General features: G+C 65.6%; 2 protein-coding genes across 3 annotated transcripts; both read left to right on the top strand.

Annotated features, from left to right (window-relative positions):
* Positions 1–1714: 1714 nt before the first annotated feature.
* Positions 1715–8710, top strand: SLC5A5 (solute carrier family 5 member 5). The gene is made up of 17 exons (XM_077788750.1): positions 1715–2101; positions 3046–3111; positions 3315–3366; positions 3455–3522; positions 3713–3867; positions 4054–4194; positions 4744–4873; positions 5015–5103; positions 5280–5392; positions 5716–5786; positions 6370–6456; positions 6977–7209; positions 7475–7578; positions 7654–7844; positions 8244–8337; positions 8382–8561; positions 8610–8710. Exons 1-17 carry the CDS (start codon positions 1736–1738, stop codon positions 8708–8710), a joined length of 2241 nt encoding a protein of 746 aa, XP_077644876.1. The 5' UTR covers positions 1715–1735.
* Positions 8711–8854: 144 nt separating this feature from the next.
* Positions 8855–13778, top strand: CCDC124 (coiled-coil domain containing 124). 2 transcript variants are annotated; one of them, XR_013341231.1, is made up of 6 exons: positions 8855–8891; positions 9946–10116; positions 10886–11066; positions 11769–11883; positions 12773–13311; positions 13615–13778. XR_013341231.1 is itself a non-coding variant. In XM_077788890.1 (5 exons), exons 2-5 carry the CDS (start codon positions 9958–9960, stop codon positions 12975–12977), a joined length of 660 nt encoding a protein of 219 aa, XP_077645016.1. In that variant the 5' UTR covers positions 8855–8891; positions 9946–9957; the 3' UTR covers positions 12978–13778. The 2 variants fall into 2 exon arrangements, 1 of the variants encoding a protein (XP_077645016.1); XM_077788890.1 differs by having other exon boundaries at positions 12773–13778.
* The last annotated feature ends 4265 nt before the right edge of the window (positions 13779–18043 follow it).

The raw sequence follows: 18043 nt of genomic DNA, 5'->3' as shown, positions 1-18043 counted from the left end.
GCACAGCCAGGAGGTGTCGGGAGGGTGAAGGGCTGAAAACCTGGGCACCCCGGAGAGCCCCTCTGGGCACCCCCGGGGACCTCTGTGCACCCCGGGGACCTCTCTTGGCACCCCGGGGACCCCTCTGGGCACCCCCGGGGCTGGCACCGTGGGTACCACAGGGACAGGGGATGTTCTGCCAGGCCACCTCAGCCAGGGTGCTGCCAGCCCCCCTACCCCCCATTGCTGCCACCCCCAGAGCCCCTCCTGGCCCCGGTCCTGCCCAGGTGCCACCGCGGGGCTGGGTGTGCGCCCGTGTGGCGTGGCACGTCCCCGCCCGGCGGATGTGGTCCAAACTCGTTGTTTTTTCCCCTGGAGCTGCTCCAACCTCGCTCAGCGAGGAGGACAAGGGGTCCTGCCCTGCCTTGTCCCCTCACAGGCGGTGAGGACAATGCCACCACCAGGGCTGGAGGCAGGGACAGGGACCCGTGGTGACCTGGGAGGGGACGGAGACCTCGAGGTGATGGATCAGAGGGGACGGGGCCTTCGTGGTGACACCTGGGAGGGGACAATGCCTCCATGGTAATGACCTGGAGGGGACAGTGACCTCGTGGTGATGCTGCGTAGGGGACAGTGACCTTGCAGTGACACCTCGGAGGGGACAGTTTCCTCCATGCACACATTGGAGGGGACTGTACCCCCGTGTTGACACCCTGGAGGGGACTGTGGCCCCGTGGTGGCACCTCGGAGGGGTCGGTGACACATCAGAGGCCTCACTGCTCGCACAGCAGCTCTGTCCCCACCTCAGGGCTGTTCCCCTGTCCCAGCCCCAACCTCACCCGCGCGGTTTGGGGCAAGAACGTGGAAATCCCCAAACCTGTCCGGGCCCGGGCGGGACAAGGTGGTGTTGGTGGCCGGGAATGAGGAAGCGGGACCAGCCCCACGCCCGGTGCCACGTATCCCTCCGGGAACCACCGTCCTGCCCCGCCACCGCCGCGCCGCCGGGGCTCAGCGCCGGGGTCCGGAGCGGGAGGGAAGGGGTTACGGCCGCGGCCGCCGACTGCTCCATCCTCCCCGCCGAGGCTCCCTCCCCGACGCCCTGAACCTTCCTCCCAGCGACTGGAGCAGCTCGAGGCACGGCCAGGCCCTCGACACCTCCGGGGACGCGGCGGGGACCCCGCCCCGGGGACCCCCGGGCAGCCCCCGCTCGGTTCCTCGGGCTCGGTCCAGCCGGTCCGTCTCGCTCCGCCGGCAAACAACCTGCTCCTTCTGGGGTAAAGGTTTCCTTCGGGTTTGTTGTTTTTTCCCCTCGGCTGGAGATAAATTTGGCTCCGCCGGAGGTTCTATGCCCCTCCTTGTTTGTGCTGCTTTGGGGAGGGGTCGCTCCCTCCCGGCCGCGTCCCTTTGGGGGCCGACGCCTCCCTGGAGCCGGTGGCCGGAGCAACCGGACCCGGGGAGGGATCGGGGCAATTCCCCCGCCAAATTCTGCCTGTTCCTCCTCGGACTCTGCCCTTTTGCACCCCTTGGCACAGCCCCTGCCTGGGAAGGGCACAGAGGGCACGGTGTGGGGCACAAAATCCCTCTCCCCGCTCCTGCTTTCCTCTGGGCGCGCCCATTCCCAGGAATTCTCTCTCCCTCCAGCCTCCCTCCTCGGATGCGCCGCTGCCGCCGAGACCCGGCCTAACCCCGCGCCGAGTCCCCGCGTCCCCACCCTCTGCAGGTGCCCCATTTGGGGTCCCCCCGCCCTAAAACGACCATGCCAGCTCCGCAGGGATCCCAGGACGTGCGGGACCTCACCTTCAGCCCGTGGGACTACGGAGTCTTCGCGCTGATGCTGCTGATCTCCACGGGCATCGGGCTCTTCCACGGGCTGGCCAAGGGAGGCCAGAAGACCTCGGAGGATTTTTTCACGGGCGGCCGGCGGATGTCGGCGCTGCCCGTGGGGCTGTCGCTGTCGGCCAGCTTCATGTCGGCCATCCAGGTGCTGGGGGTGCCGGCCGAGGCGTTCCGCTACGGAGCCAAATTCCTCTGGATGTGTCTGGCGCAGCTCATCAACAGCGCGCTCACCGCGCAGCTCTTCCTGCCCGTCTTCTACCGCCTGGGGCTCACCAGCACCTACGAGGTGGGCGCGGGGGGACACGGGGTGGGACACGGGGGGGACACGGGGGGGACACGGTGGGGACACGGTGGGACACGGGGGGACACGGGGGGGACACGGGGGGGACACGGGGTGGGACACGGGGGGGACACGGGGGGGACACGGGGGGGACACGGGAGGGACACGGGGGGGACACGGGGGGGACACGGGGGGACACGGGGGGGACACGGTGGGACACGGGGGGACACGGGGGGGACACGGGGGGGACACGGGGTGGGACACGGTGGGGACACGGGGGGGACACGGGGTGGGACACGGGGGAGACACGGGGGGACACGGGGGGGACACGGGGGGACACGGGGTGGACACTGGGGGGACACAGGGTGGGACACGGGGGGGACACGGTGGGACACGGGGGGACACGGGGTGGGACATGGGGGGGACACGGGGTGGGACACGAGGGGGACACGGGGTGGGACACGGGGGGGACACAGTGGGACACGGGGGGGACACGGTAGGACACGGGGGGGACACGGGGGGGACACGGGGTGGACACTGGGGGGACACAGGGTGGGACACGGGGGGGACACGGTGGGACACGGGGGGGACACGGGGGGGACACGGGGGGACACGGGGTGGGACACGGGGACATGGATGGGAGTCTCGCCGGGGTACATCGCCGCGGAGTGAGACCCCCCCCCAGCCCCGCGGGGTGCGGACTCCGCTCCCCCTGCCCCGGGGTGCTGGGGGGGTCACTGTGTGCCCCCCAAACCCCGAGGAACCCCGCTCCCCGTGCCCTGGGTGTTGTGGGGTCTCTCCCAGCCCCTCTCACCCCCTTCCCCGGGGTTCTGGGGGGGGGGGTCACTGTGTCCCCTCCTCACCCCGCGGGGCCCTGCTCGCCCTGCCCGTGGTTCTGGGGGTCCCTGCAGCCCCCCTGGGGTCACTCCCGGCTCCTGTCCTTGTCGCAGTACCTGGAGCGCCGCTTCAGCCGGAGCGTGCGGCTCTGCGGGACCGTGCAGTACGTGGTGGCCACGGTGCGTGTGCGGCGGGGACAGCGCGGGGACCGCGCGGGGCTGGCAGCGGCGCTGCCCGGAGCCCCAGGGAAGCGCCCTCGGCCCCGGGCCGGTGTTTTGGCTGGCTCCGAGCGAGCGCGGCGCGGCGGGAGCGCTGTTTGCGGAGAGAGCCGCGCTCTCGCCCCTGCGAGGGGCCGGGGCGCTGAGCCCCCCTCTTCCCGCAGATGCTCTACACTGGGATCGTCATCTACGCGCCCGCCCTGATCCTAAACCAAGGTGTGGGGTCGTGGGGTCGCTCCCCGTCCCTGTGTCCCCCTCCCCAGGTGACAATTCCCCCCCTCCAGCGCTTTCCCTTCTCCTCCAGTGACCGGGCTGGACATCTGGGCCTCGCTGCTGTCCACGGGGGTCATCTGCACCTTCTACACCACCATAGTGAGCACGGGGGGCTGGGGGGGGGGGGGTGTCTCGTGGGTCTCCTGGGGGGTCTCCCGGGGTGTCCCGGCTTGTTCTGGGGTGTCCCGGATGTCCTGGGGGATCGCGGGGTGTGCCGGGGGGTCCCGGGGGTATCCCGGGGGTGTCCCCGGGTGTCCCCGGCGCTCAGCCCCGGCTCGCTGTGCCGCAGGGCGGGATGAAGGCTGTCATCTGGACCGACGTGTTCCAGGTGCTCGTGATGCTCGCCGGTTTTGTCGCTATTGCCGTCCGCGGGGCGCTGCTGGTCGGGGGTCCCGCCGAGGTGCTGAGCATCGCCGCCAACGGCTCCAGGCTCAACTTCGCCGAGTGGGTACCCCCAAACCCCGCGGACCCCGCTCCCCCTGCCCCGGCGTGCTGGGGGGTCACTCCCAGCCCCTCTCACCCCCTCTCCTGAGTTCTGGGGTCACTCCCAGCCCCTCCCCGCCCTTCCCCGGATCTGTGGGGTCGCTGCCGTGCCGTGCCCCCCTGACCGGAGCCCCGGGCCGTGCCCAGCTTCAGCCCGGACCCGCGGAGCCGCTACACGGTGTGGACGTTCGTGCTGGGCGGGACGCTGCTCTGGCTCTCCATGTACGGCGTCAACCAGGCGCAGGTGCAGCGCTACGTGGCCTGCAGGAGCGAGAGGGAGGCCAAGATGTGAGTCCGGAGCCCCCGGGATCCCCGGGATCCCCGGGAACTCCCCGGAACTCCCCCGGATCCCCGGGAACTCCCCGGATCCCGCGCTGGGGGTCGCAGAGGGGAGAGGATGCTCTCAGCGGGGCGTTTGTCCCCTGCCTGGGCCGCTGTGTGGGGGCAGTGCCCTGCCAGGACCTGACACAGCCCCTGCACCCCCTTACGGACCCTGAATTCACCCGAAACCCCTGCAAGGACCCTGCAAGGACCCTGCACCGTTTTCTGGACCTTGACTTGACCCGACAGCCCTGCCCAGACCCTACCAGGACCTTGCACTCCTTAATGAACCCTGAATTCCCTGATACCCCTGCCAGGACTTTGCACCCTTTATGGAGCTGAATTCACCTGACACTCCTGCCAGGACCTTGCACCCCTTTATGGAGTTGAATTCCCCTGACACCCCTGCCAGGACCCGACACTCCCGCACTGTCTGAGCCCCCCCGTGTGCCCCCGGCCCCCGGCAGGTCCTGGCAGGGCTGCGGTGCCCTGGCAGGACCCTGGCCGTGCCCGCAGGGCGCTGCTGGTCAATCAGGCGGGGCTGTTCTGCATCGTGGCCAGCGCCGTGGCCTGCGGGCTCGTCATGTTCGCGCTCTATCGCCACTGTGACCCGCTGCTGGCCGGGGCCATCGCCGCCCCCGACCAGGTACGGCCCCCGGGACCCCCACCCCGCCGTCCCAGGGGGTTTTGGGGTTCAGATCCTTTCCAGCATGCCCTGAAGCAGTGGGGTGTGAATTTGGGGGCTCCCAGGGAGTTTTGGGGTCCTGTCCTTACCCCTGTCCCGCAGTACATGCCCTACCTGGTGCTGGACATTTTCGGGAGCACGCCGGGGGTGCCGGGGCTGTTCCTGGCCTGCGCCTACAGCGGCACGCTCAGGTGAGGGGGGTCCCCGGGGTGACGGGGACACGGGTGGGGGTGTCACCCCGCTGTCCCCCCGGGGTGACGGGGACACGGGTGGGGGTGTCACCCCGCTGTCCCCCCGGGGTGACGGGGACACGGGTGGGGGTGTCACCCCCTGTCCCCCCGGGGTGACGGGGCCACCTCGCGCCCAGCACGGCCTCCACCTCCATCAACGCCATGGCCGCCGTCACCGTGGAGGACCTGGTGCGGCCGCGGCTGCCGGCGCTGTCCCCCAGGAAGCTGACGCTGATCTCCAAGGGGCTCTGTGAGTGCCACAGCACGGGGACAGAGCGCGGGGACACGGACGGGCCACCCCTGCCTGGGGTGGGTCACCCCGCAGGGACAGGTTACCCCACAGGGAAGGGTCACCCCCACCCGGGGTGTGCCAAGCTGCGCCGTCCCATCCCATCCCATCCCATCCCATCCCATCCCATCCCATCCCATCCCATCCCATCCCATCCCATCCCATCCCATCAATTCCATCCCATCAATCCCATCCCATCAATCCCATCCCACCGATCCCATCCCATCCCATCCCATCAATCCCATAAACCCCAATCCCATCAATCCCATCCCACATTCCCGCAGCTCTCACCTTCGGCACCTCGTGCATCACCGTGGCCGCTCTGTCCTCGCTGCTGGGGGGGGGCGTCCTGCAGGTGAGAGCCCCCCGAGACCCCAAAAAACCCAAAACCCCCCAAATCCCCCCCAAAACCCCCAAAACCCACCCGCTGTCAGTGCCCACCCGAGCGGGGACACTGTGGGGACATTGCCACACTCTGGTGGCACCCGGAGAGCCCCCGAGGAGGAGGGGCTGGGGCAGTGCCAGACCCTCCCTTGACCCCAAACCCTCTTTACCTTCTCTCCCCCCAAAAAAAACCCCCAAAACCTCCCAAACACCCCCCCCCGGCTGTCAGTGCCCACCCGAGCGGGGACACCATGGGGACACCGTGGGGACATGGCCACGCTCTGGTGGCACCTGGAAAGCCCTCGAGGATGAAAGGGTTGGGGCAGTGCCAGGCCCCCCCTTGACCCCAAACCCTCTTTACCTTCTCCCCCTCCATAAAAAACCCCAAACCCCACCCCAAACCCCCACCGTGGGCTGGCAGTGCCCATCCAAGCGGGGACACCACGGGGACACGGCCACGCTCTGGTGGCACCCGGAGAGCCCTCGAGGATGAAGGGGTTGGGGCAGTGCCAGGCTCACCCAGACCCCAAAAAACCCCCAAAAAAACCCCAAAGGGCTCCTTCACGGTGATGGGGGTGATCAGCGGGCCCCTGCTGGGAGCCTTCGTGCTGGGGATGTTCCTGCCCCGCTGCGGCACCGCCGTGAGTTCGGGGTCTGGAGTCTGGGGTCTGGGGTCTGGAGTCTGGGGTCTGGAGTCTGGGCTCTGGGCTCTGGGGTTTGGGGTTTGAGGGGTTTGGGCTTTGAGGTTTGAGGGGTTTGGGCTTTGAGGTTTGAGGGGTTTGGGGTTTGGTGTTTGAGGAGTTTGGGGTTTGGAATTTGAGGAGTTTGGGGTTTGGGGTCTGGGCTTTGGGGTCTGGGGTCTGGGGTTTGGGGTTTGAGGGGTTTGGGCTTTGAGGTTTACGGGGTTTGGGGTTTGGTGTTTGAGGAGTTTGAGACGTTTGGGGTTTGGAATTTGAGGAGTTTGGGGTCTGGGGTTTGGGGTTTGGGGACAGAATGGGGATGGTTTACATGGTTTGGGGATTTTGGGGATTTGGGGAATTGGGGAGTTTGGGGGTTGGGAGTTAGGGGGATTTAGGGGAGTGGGATTTTGGTGCAGCGGGGGTTCTGCCATTCAACACGGAATATTTGGGATTTTTGGGGGGGTCTCCACATCACCCCCAGGCCCTGCTGACCCCTCTGTCCCTGTCCCTGTCACAGGGGGTGCTGGGGGGCCTGGCCGTGGGGCTGGCGCTGTCCCTGTGGGTGGCCGTGGGTGCCACCCTGTACCCGCCCAGCGCGGCCACCATGGGGGTGCTGCCCACCTGGGGGACGCTGTGCCCGCCCCGCAACGTCACCGGTGTCACCAACGCCACCGGCGCCACCGCCCTGCCTGCGCCACCCCCGGAGCCGCTGCGGTGAGCGGGGCTGGGGACAGCAGGGGCGTGCTCCTGTCCCCTGTGATGTCGCGTCCTTGTCGCTGTCCCCTGTGATGTCACATCCCTGTCTCTGTCCCCTGGGGTGGCATGTTCCTGTCACGGTCCCTTGTGATGTCACACCCCTGTCCCTGCTGTTTGTGACATCACATCACTGTCCCCTGTGATGTCACACCCCTGTCCCTGCCGGCTGTGATGTCACCGTGTGTCCCTGCGTGCGGTGACACCGTGCTGTCCCCTGTCACAGCCCGGCCATCCTGGGTGACTTCTACTCTGTGTCCTACCTGTACTACGGCGCCTTGGGGACACTGGGGACCGTGGGGACAGGAGCCCTGCTCAGCCTGCTGCCAGGTGAGCGGGGGGATGGCCCTGTCACCCCCTGTGTCACCCCCTGTGTCACCCCCTGTGTCACCGTTCCCCTCCCAGCAGGGCCAGCCCGCTGTCCCCAGGGCGTGCTGTGGTGGGACATCATCAGGGCCGCGCCTGCCGGTGTCCCCAAGGGTGACAGCAGTGCCGGGGACAAGGCCACGGTGACCCAGGTGCTGCTGGAGAGGCCGGACGGGGAAGGGACAGCCCCGAGTGACACCGCCAAGGGTGGCACTGTCACCGAGAGCGACGTATAGGGGACAGCGGGATGGGGACACCGTGCTGGCCCCAATAAAGGAGCTGCTGATCCTGAACAGGGCCGGTCCTTGGGGGGACAGGGAGGGGACAGGGAAGGGACTTGGGGGGACACGGCCGCTGTCCCTCAGGTGACACTGCTGGAATGCTGGAGGGTTCAGGGACAGGGGTGGGGGGAATTTGGGAATCCAGACCTGCCCTGGTGAGCCCCGCCCACCCGGGTGACAATGGCAATGGCCACACCCCACCAAGCCCCGCTCACACAGGTGACAATGGCAATGGCCACACCCCGCCAAGCCCCACTCACACAGGTGACAATGGCAATGACCACACCCTTTAAGCCCCGCTCAGACAGGTGACAATGGCAATGACCACACCCTTTAAGCCCCGCTCAGACAGGTGACAATGGCAATGGCCACACCCCACCAAGCCCCGCTCAGACAGGTGACAATGGCAATGGTCACACCCCGCTAAGCCCCGCCCACACAGGTGACAATGGCAATGGCCGCACCCTTTAAGCCCCGCCCACACAGGTGACAATGGCAATGGCCACACCCCGCCAAGCCCCGCCCACACAGGTGACAATGGCAATGGCCACACCCCACCAAGCCCCGCTCACACAGGTGACAATGGCAATGGCCACACCCCGCCAAGCCCCGCCCACACAGGTGACAATGGCAATGGCCACACCCCGCCAAGCCCCGCCCTCCCAGGTGACAATGGCAATGGCCGCACCCTTTAAGCCCCGCCCACTCCCTCAGGAGCCGCTCGGAGCGCCGCCATCTTTGAAGCGGGCATCGCCTCCGCCGCCGGCGGGCGTTGCGCGAGCTCCCCGCGGATTTTTAACACGGCGCCGCCCTGAGAGGGGCTCCCCGCCCATCTCGCCGCTCCCGCCGCTCCTTCCGCCGCCGCTCCCGCACAGAAGCAGCAAATCCGTGCCCTCAACAAACATGGCGGCGGCGCGCCCTGCCGCCGGGGCGGTGGCGGCGTCGGCGCGCGGTGATGACGCACAAAGCGCGGGACGGCCGGGGCGGCGGGGCCCGGTAGGAGCGGGGCCGGTTCGCGGCCGAAGGAGCGGGACTGGCCCGGGACGGGCCCGGGACGGCACCGGAGGGAGCGGGACGGCACCGGAGGGAGCGGGAGAACCGGGGAGAACCGGGGGGTGGGCAGGGCCGGGCACGAGGGTCCCTTTTTGCCGCCCCTCCGGTGAGGCCCTGCCCCGGTCCCGCTCGTGGGGAGGCTCGGAGGGCGGAAAAAGGGATTTTAGGAAAGGTCCCGATGCGGGAAAAGCGATTTTGGGATGGCTTCGAGGATGTTCCAGGCAGGAGAATCCATTGGATCCGTCCCAGGCTGGGCAAACCTCCGGAATGGAGCAGCCCTGTGCTGCCCTTTTTAATTGAATTAATAATTATCTAAATTAAAATCAAATATTCCACCCCACAGCTCCCAAATCTGCTATTTCCCCCCTGTTTGGTTGGTGTTAAAGCTCCCCTTTTCCTTGGATTTGACGTTTCCCACTCTGGATAACAATCCCAGCCCATTTTTGGGGCTGTTTATCCAAATTAAAGGAGTTTCTCCCCTCCCTATGGCTCCCCTGGATCAATCCCATTTTTCCCTGGCTCGTTTTTTTTATTATTATTATTATTTTTATTTCCAGGTGCTTTTTCCGTGGGGTGGGAGGCTGGAGTTTGGCCTGGAGGGAGCAGATTTGGGATCAGGCAGGATCTGGGAAATTTATCCCAGGTTTATCCTGATCTGAGGTTGGGATAAATCTGGGATATACCAGGGGAGATGATCCCAGTTGATATTTTTTCCCTCGGGTTTGGGGACTTTTCCCACCCCCTTCAAATCCCCAAAATCTGGGAAAGGGCTGGAGAATCACTGAGAAGAGGCTGGAGAATTTTTGGGAAGGGGCTGGAGAATTCCTGAGGGAAGCACAGGAAGGGAACCTTGGAAAGTTTTAACCCCCATCCAAGGATGCAAACCCCCAACTCTGCCTGCCTGGCCTCAAACCTCAATCCCAGCTTACCCCATAAAAACCCAACCCCAAAGGTCACCCAGCCCCGTGAGGAACCCCGATTTTTCCCGGTTTCCCAGGGGCTTTGAGGGATGCCCAAGAAATTCCAGGGGGAGAACAGCAAGTCGGCGGCGGCGCGCGCCCGCAGGGCCGAGGCCAAGGCGGCGGCGGAGGCGCGGCGGCAGCAGGAGCTGGAGGATGAGCTCTGGAAGGACGAGGACAAACACGTCCTGAGGAAGGAGCAGAGGAAGGTGGGGAGCCCCAAATCCTGGGAGCAGGGAGGGGAGAAGGTTTGGGAATGAGGGGGAGAACGTTTGGGAATGTGGGGGAGAAGGTTTGGGAAAGGGAGGAGGAACAGCCTTGGGGAGAGAGGGGGAGGAAGCAGGTGAGGGAGAGGAGGGAAAGCCCTGGGGATGAGAGGAAGGACATCCATGAATCCATCCATCCATGAATCCATCCATAAATCCATTCGTGGCTCCATCCATCCATGAATCCATCCCTCCATCCATTAATCCATCCATTAATCCATCCCTCCATCCATGAATCCATTCATGGCTCCATCCATCCATTAATCCGTCCATTAATCCATCCATTAATCCAACCATTAATCCATCCCTCCATCCATGAGTCCATCCATGAATCCATTCATGGCTCCATCCATCCATGAATCCATCCATGAATCCATCCCTCTATCCATGAATCCATCCATGAATCCATCCATAAATCCATTCATGGCTGCATCCATCCATAAACCCATGCATGAATCCATCCATGGATCCATAAATCCCTCCATGGATCCATCCATGGATCCATCCATGAATCCATCCCTCCATCCATGAATCCATCCATGGCTCCATCCATCCATCCCTCCATCCATGAATCCCCCCTCCACCCACATCCCTGGGTCCCAGCCCTTCCCAAGCTCTCTCCCCCGGCTCGGCCCCGTCCCGTTCCCGGCTAACCGGTCCCGGGGCGCGTTCCCGTCCGCGGGCCGGCGCGATCCCGGTGTTCCGTGCCCAGGAGGAGCGGGAGAAGCGGCGCCTGGAGCAGCTGGAGCGCCGCAAGGAGCTGCAGCGGCTGCTGGAGGAGGAGGACTCCAAACTCAAAGGGAAAACTTCCAGGCAGGGAAACGCCGGGAAAATCACCCGCGCCCAGATCGAGGAGAACGTCCGCAAGGAGCAGAGGGAGAGCACGGAAGCAGGTTTGGGAATTCCCTTGGATTATCCCAAAAAAACCTTCCCAAAAAGAATGGATGTGGTACTTTGGGGTGAGCTTTGGCGTTGGGTTTGATCCCAAAGGGCTTTTCCAGCCGTGGAATTCCGTGGAATTCTGTGATCTATTCTCCTCAGCTTCTTGATTTTCCTTGTCCACGTCCTCCCGAGTCCCACATTTCCGAGTCCCAGTCCCACGTTTTCTTTTTACAGAGGAAAAACTGATTTTTTATTTGAATTTTTTATTTTTTTATAGGAAAAATTGAGTTTTCCAATTAAAAAACAAAAAAAAAAAAGGATTTTTCATAGGGAAAAGCTGGAGTTTTTTAGAGGGAAATTTCCAGAGAAAAACTGGGGTTTTTTTAGAGGAAAAATTGAAGTTTTTTTAGAGGAAAAAATGAGGTTTTTTAGAGGAAAAAATGCGGTTTTTTTAGAGGGAAAATTCCAGAGGAAAAATTGAGTTTTTTTCAGATAAAAAAATGGAAGTTTTTAACACAAAAAATGGAGGGTTTTTTAGAGCAAAAATTGAGTTTTTTAGAGGAAATTTTGAGATTTTTCAGAGAAAAAATTGAGCTTTTTAGAAGGAGAGAATTAACTTCCCCGCGGTAGTTTTAAAGCAAACCGGGGGTTTTCCAGAGGGATAATTGATTTTTCCAAAGGAATTCCTCAGCATTCCCGGTTTTTCCCGGCAGTGGAGAAGGAGAAATCCCACCTGGAGCTGCCGCTGGAGGAGAACCTGAACCGGCGGCTGCCTGAGGAGGGCGCTGTGGAGGCGCGCAGCATCGAGGACGCCATCGCCGCCCTCAGGTACCCCCGAATCCCCCCGAATTCCCCCCAAATCCCACCTGGAGGGGCCCGAAACCTGCCGGGGGTTGGGATCCCGGCGGGAAATCCGGGATTTAGGGGTTTGGGGAGCAGTGATGGGTCCTGGGATTGCAGGCAGGCGATGGGATGGGGTGTTCCTGTGGGATCTGGGAAATCCTGTGGGATTGGGGTGTCCCTGGAATCCGTGGGGGGATTTCTGTAGGATTGGGGTGTCCTTGGAATCCGTGGGGGGATTTCTGTGGGATTGGGGTGTCCTTGGAATCCTGTGGGATTGGGGTGTCCCTGGAATCCGTGGGGGGATTTCTGTGGGATTGGGGTGTCCCTGGAATCCGTGGGGCCACTTCCCTGGGATCGGGGCCGTTTCCTCTGCGACTGTGTCCCTCCCTCTTGCTGTCCCGTCGGGGCCACGTCCCCATGTCCCTCCCTGTCCCCCCGACGTGTCCCCGTCCCCTGTCCCTGTGCTGTCCCTGACGTGTCCCCGTCCTTGTGCTGTCCCTGACGTGTCCCTGACGTGTCCCTGTGCTGTCCCTGACGTGTCCCCGTCCCTGTGCTGTCCCTGATGTGTCCCTGTGCTGTCCCTGACGTGTCCCCGTCCCTGTGCTGTCCCTGACGTGTCCCTGTGCTGTCCCTGACGTGTCCCCGTCCCTGTGCTGTCCCTGATGTGTCCCGTCCCCTGTCCCTGACGTGTCCCTGACGTGTCCCTGACGTGTCCCTGTCCCTGTGCTGTCCCTGACGTGTCCCTGTGCTGTCCCTGACGTGTCCCTGTGCTGTCCCTGACATGTCCCTGTGCTGTCCCTGACGTGTCCCTGTCCCTGTCCCTGTGCTGTCCCTGACGTGTCCCTGACGTGTCCCTGACGTGTCCCGTCCCCAGCGTGTCCCAGCCCCTGGAGCGCCATCCCGAGCGCCGGCTCCGCGCCGCCTTCGCCGCCTTCGAGGAGCTGCAGCTGCCGCGGCTGCGGCGGGAGCACCCCAACCTGCGGCTGAGCCAGCTGCGCCAGCTGCTGCGCAAGGAGTGGCTGCGCGCGCCCGAGAACCCGCTCAACCAGCGCCACGCGCCCCACGGCGGCGCCCCGTAGATCCGGGACCGGGCACCGGCCCCATAGATCCCGGACCGGGCACCGGCCCCACGGCACTGCCCCATAGATCCGGGACTGGGCACCGGCCCCACGGCCCGGCCCCATAGATCCCGGACCGGGCACCGGCCCCACGGCACTGCCCCATAGATCCGGGATCCGGGCACCGGCCCCATAGATCTGGGACCAGGCACCGGCCCCACGGCGGCGCCCCGTAGATCCTGGACTAGGCACCGGCCCCGTAGATCCCGGACCGGGCACCGGCCCCACGGCACTGCCCCATAGATCCGGGACTGGGCACCGGCCCCACGGCCCGGCCCCATAGATCCGGGACCGGGCACCGGCCCCATAGATCCGGGACTGGGCACCGGCCCCATAGATCCGGGACTGGGCACCGGCCCCACGGCCCGGCCCCATAGATCCCGGACCGGGCACCAGCCCCATAGATCCGGGACTGGGCACTGGCCCCACGGCAGCAGCCCATAGATCCAGGCACCGGCCCCACGGTACGGCCCCATAGATCCCGGACCGGGCACCAGCCCCATAGATCAGGGACTGGGCACTGGCCCCACGGCAGCACCCCATAGATCCAGGCACCGGCCCCACGGCCCGGCACCATAGATCCCGGACCGGGCACCAGCCCCATAGATCCAGGCACCGGCCCCACGGCACTGCCCCATAGATCCCGGACCGGGCACCGGCCCCACAGTGGCGCCCCATAGATCCAGGCACCGGCCCCACGGCCCGGCCCCGTAGATCCGGGACCGGCCCCATAGATCCCGGACCGGGCACCGGCCCCATAGATCCCGGACCGTGCCCCGGCCCCACGGCGGTGCCCCACAGCCCCCTGCCCCACACTGCCCGTCCTGCCCCTGCCTGCCCTGGGGCCAGCTCGAGGTCGGACTGATGGCGCCGTCTCCTTCCCGAAATTCCCCGGAGCAGCTCCAGCAGCTCCCTTGGCATTCCCTCCGTGGAATTCTGGAGCCACCAGGTGGAACACGATCCTGGGGTGAGACCCCGAAGAGATTCCGGACCCTGGATCGCCCTTGGGTGTCGCTGCTTCCGGTTCTTTGGGGTTGGGGTATCCCTGAAATCCTTGCTCCCGGTTCTTTGGGATTTGTTATATCCCTGCTCCCATTTCCTCTGCGATTGGGGTATCCCTGAAATCCTGCTCTGGTTTCTTTGGGATATCCCTGCTCCTGGTTCTTTGGGATTGGGACTGTCCCTGAAATCCCTGCTCCCATTTCCTTTGGGATTGGGATATCCCTGAAATCCCTGCTCCTGGTTCGTTGGGGTATCCCTGAAATCCCTGCTACTGGTTTGTTGGGGTATCCCTGAAATCCCTGCTCCCATTTCCTTTGGGATTGGGATATCCCTGAAATCCCTGCTCCTGGTTCGTTGGGGTATCCCTGAAATCCCTGCTACTGGTTTGTTGGGGTATCCCTGAAATCCCTGCTCCCATTTCCTTTGGGATTGGGATATCCCTGAAATCCCTGCTCCTGGTTCGTTGGGCTCGGGATACCTGTGATCCCATTTCCTCCGGGACTGGCCTATCCCCACAGTCCCTGGTGCCATTTCCTTTGGGACCGGGGCTATCCTTGGTCCTGTTTCCATTGGGATTGGGGCAGAAACGTTGGGAAGAGGGAAAATCCCTCAGGGAGGAGTGGGAAAAGCCTGTCCTGGGGTGGGGACAGCAGTGCCAGACGCTCCGGGTGACATTCCCGCTGTCCCCTGGAATGCTGGAGCCCCAAATCCACCTGGAGGAGGGAAATTCCTGCTTTTCCCGACCCTTTTCCCCTTTCCTGATCCCGGCTCAGGAGCCTTGGGAAGGGGAGGTGACATTCCCGGGATCCCTGTGGGGGTGCTGAGCTCCCTGGGGAATGCCGGGATCCTCGGGAATGCTGATCCTGGCTTTCCCCCTTCCCTTTTCCCCATCCTTTGGGATTGAAATTCCTTCCCAGGAATCGGCCTGGAGGTGCCACCAGGCTTCCCAAAATCCCATGGGATTCATCCAGGCTCATCCTTTTCTGTACTTTTGGGGCTGCCCCCCCTAGGCTGGCCCTGTTCCACATCCCAGAATTCCCAAATCCAGCCAGGGAGGAATGACCCCTCCCCCCTCCACCTCTTTGTGTGAGTTTGGTGTGTTTGAATCCAATTAAAAATTTAAAGAGAAAAAAACCCAAAATCCGATTAAACTGGGGAAAGAATAATTTGGGAAGGGTTTGGGGGGATTATTTCCCTGTTTGCTCAGTTTTATCCCTGAAAATGTGGAAGATCCCGCTGGAATTGGGGGTGGGATTTCTGCTTGCACTGGGGGGGTTTCCCTGTCCTTGGGACCCCCCCCGGGTTGTTCCTGAGGGGGGAATCCCCATTCCCGCTGCTCCTGGAATGAGGAGTGTGATCCCCCTGTTCCCATCCCGGGAATTCCCTTCCCATTCCCCTCCCCTTCCCAATCCATTCCTTTTCCCATCCCGTTCCCATTCCCCGTTCCCGCTCCCCATTCCCAATCCTATTCCCAATCGTGTTCCAAATCCAGGATCCGCCCCATTTGATCAGGGGGGAATTGAGGGGACCCCAGAACATTTCCGGGGTCCCCCCCCCGCTTTAGGGGATTTGGGGGAACCCCTCCATGCCGGGGGGAATCCCCCGGCGGGTCGCCCCCATTTCCCATGGGATTTGGGGGAATCCCGCAGTCCCGGTGGGACCGGGGGGATCCCCGCCGCAAGAACGGGGAGGGGCGGAGAAGGGGGGGACCCACGGGGACACCCCTGCCCCCTTTTTCCACCATTTTGGGGGGAGAGATGGGACATTGCCATGGCAACGAGGGGGGGACACGCGGGATCGGCTGGCACCGGGAATCCCCCCAAAACCGGGCATCCTCCCCCCGAAAACGGGAATCCCCCCGCCCCATATGCGGTATCCGCCCCGTTCCCGCACCGGGCATCCCGCCCGCTATCCCACACCCTCCCCGGTACCGGGCATCCCCCCCGTTACCGGGCATCTCCCCCGGTATCGGGCATCCCCCCCCGGTACCGGGCATTCCCCCCGGTACCGGCCATCCCCCCCGGTACCGGGCATCCCCCCCCGGTCCCGGCCATCCCCCCCGGTATCGGGCATCCCCCCCGGTATCGGGCATCCCCCCGGTACCGGGCATCCCCCCCGGTATCCGGCATCCCCCCCGGTACCGGGCATCCCCCCCGGTACCGGGCATCCCCCCTGGTACCGGGCATTCCCCCCCGGTACCGGGCATTCCCCCCCGTCCCCGCCCCGGGCATCCCCCCCGGTATCGGGCATACCCCCCCCCGGTATCGAGCATCCCCCCCGGTATCGGGCATCCCCCCCGGTACCGGGCATCCCCCCCGGTATCAGGCATTCCCTCCCGGTATCTGACACCCCCCCCGATACCGGGCATCCCCCCCGGTACCGGGCATCCCCCCGCCCCTCTCCGGCCAGGCCACGCCCCCCGGCTCCGCCCTCTGCAGCACGACCCCCCCCTCAGTGTGCCCGGCCCGGCACCGAGCGGGGATTGCGGGAGTGGGACCGGACAGAGGGACAGGGACACACGGACAGAGGGACAGGGACACACGGACACACGGACAGGATCCCCTGCTTTGCACACACACCTTGCACACCCGCTGTTCACGCCCCAGTTCACACCACACCACGCACCCCCTTGGACACCACGCCTGCACACCCCAATTCCCACCCCCCAATTCCCACCCCCCCAATTCCCCCACCCCAATTCTCACCCCAATTCCCCCCGCCCACCCCGGGGGTCACCCCGCGCCCCCTCCCCGCCCGCGGGGTGACACCGCGACGTTGGGGGGGACAAAGCCCCACCCGGGGGCTGCCCCGGTGTCACCGGGGGGTTCCCAGGGGGTCACCGGGGGGGTCCCCACGGGGAGCAGGGGGGAGCCGCGGGTGGGCGATCGCCCCCGGCCCCGCAGCTGCGGCGGCGGGCGGGGAGGGGAGTCCCGTCAGGCGGCTGGATTTATCCGCAGCGGCGGCCGGGAGACTCCGGGAAGCCCCGGGAAGCACCGGGAGACTCCGGGAAGCCCCGGGAAGCACCGGGAGGCCCCGGGAAGCCCCGGGAAGCACCGGGAGGCCCCGGGAAGCCCCGGGAAGCCCCGGGAGGCGGCGGGGCGGGTGCGCGCGGCTGCGCGTGTGGAGCGGCATCGCAACGGCGCCGCATCGCCGCCCGCAGCCCCCGCGGCCGCCGCCTGCGCGCTGGGGAAACCGAGGCACGGCGCGGCCGGGAGGGGCTCGGCGGCACCGCGGAGCCCTTGTCCAGGCTCGCCCCCTGCCCCCGGTTGTGCCACCGGAACCCGCCGGGATCCCGGGCTCGGCGCCGCACGTGTCGCCGCCGCCGGGCCATGGTCAGCGGCGGCAGCGCCCGAGGGCAGCGGAGGCCGGGGGCTGGCGGCAGGTGGGTGAAATTGCGGGAGGGGGTCCGCGACGGTGGGGACCCCCCGTCCGCTGCACGGGGGCTGCCGGTGCTGGGGAAGCCCGCGGCTCGCGGGAATCCCCGCATTCCCGGGAATCCCCCGGCTCGGGAGGATCCCCCGCCCGCGGGAAGCCCCCGGCGCAGCGGCGGGGGGCTGCCCGGGGGGGGCTGGGGAAGGGGAGGGGGCAGCACGGGGGGGGCTTCCCCGGAGGTTTCCCGGTGTTCCGAGGCTCCGGAGTGTCCGGGGCCTGCTCCGCCTCCCCCGGTGCGGCGTTGGGGCAGGGGGGGCACGGGAGGAGCCCCCGGCGGTGACAATGAGGACGCGCGGGGAGTGACAGCGCCCGGCTAAAAATACCGCGGGCTGCCGCCCACCGCCAGCGCCGCGGCCTCAAGGTCACTGCCCCGCCGGAGGGGACGCGGGGGCGTGGGGCGGGGAAGCCCCGGTCCCCCCCTCCTCCCGCACGCTGCCGTTGTCGCCAGTGCCGCTCCGCCGAGCCGAGAGCCGGCAGCGCCCGCCGCCCCCGCGGCCCCGGCACATGTCCCCGCCGCCCCCCGGCGCGCCCAGACGCTCCCCGTAGCACGGGGCCGTGGCAAGTGAGCGGGCGAGGGGGTGGCAGCGGCGAGG

The sequence above is a fragment of the Lonchura striata genome, chromosome 28, assembly GCF_046129695.1.
Source record: "Lonchura striata isolate bLonStr1 chromosome 28, bLonStr1.mat, whole genome shotgun sequence".
Taxonomy (NCBI): domain Eukaryota; kingdom Metazoa; phylum Chordata; class Aves; order Passeriformes; family Estrildidae; genus Lonchura; species Lonchura striata.
This window is presented reverse-complemented; position numbering and strand designations above follow the sequence as displayed.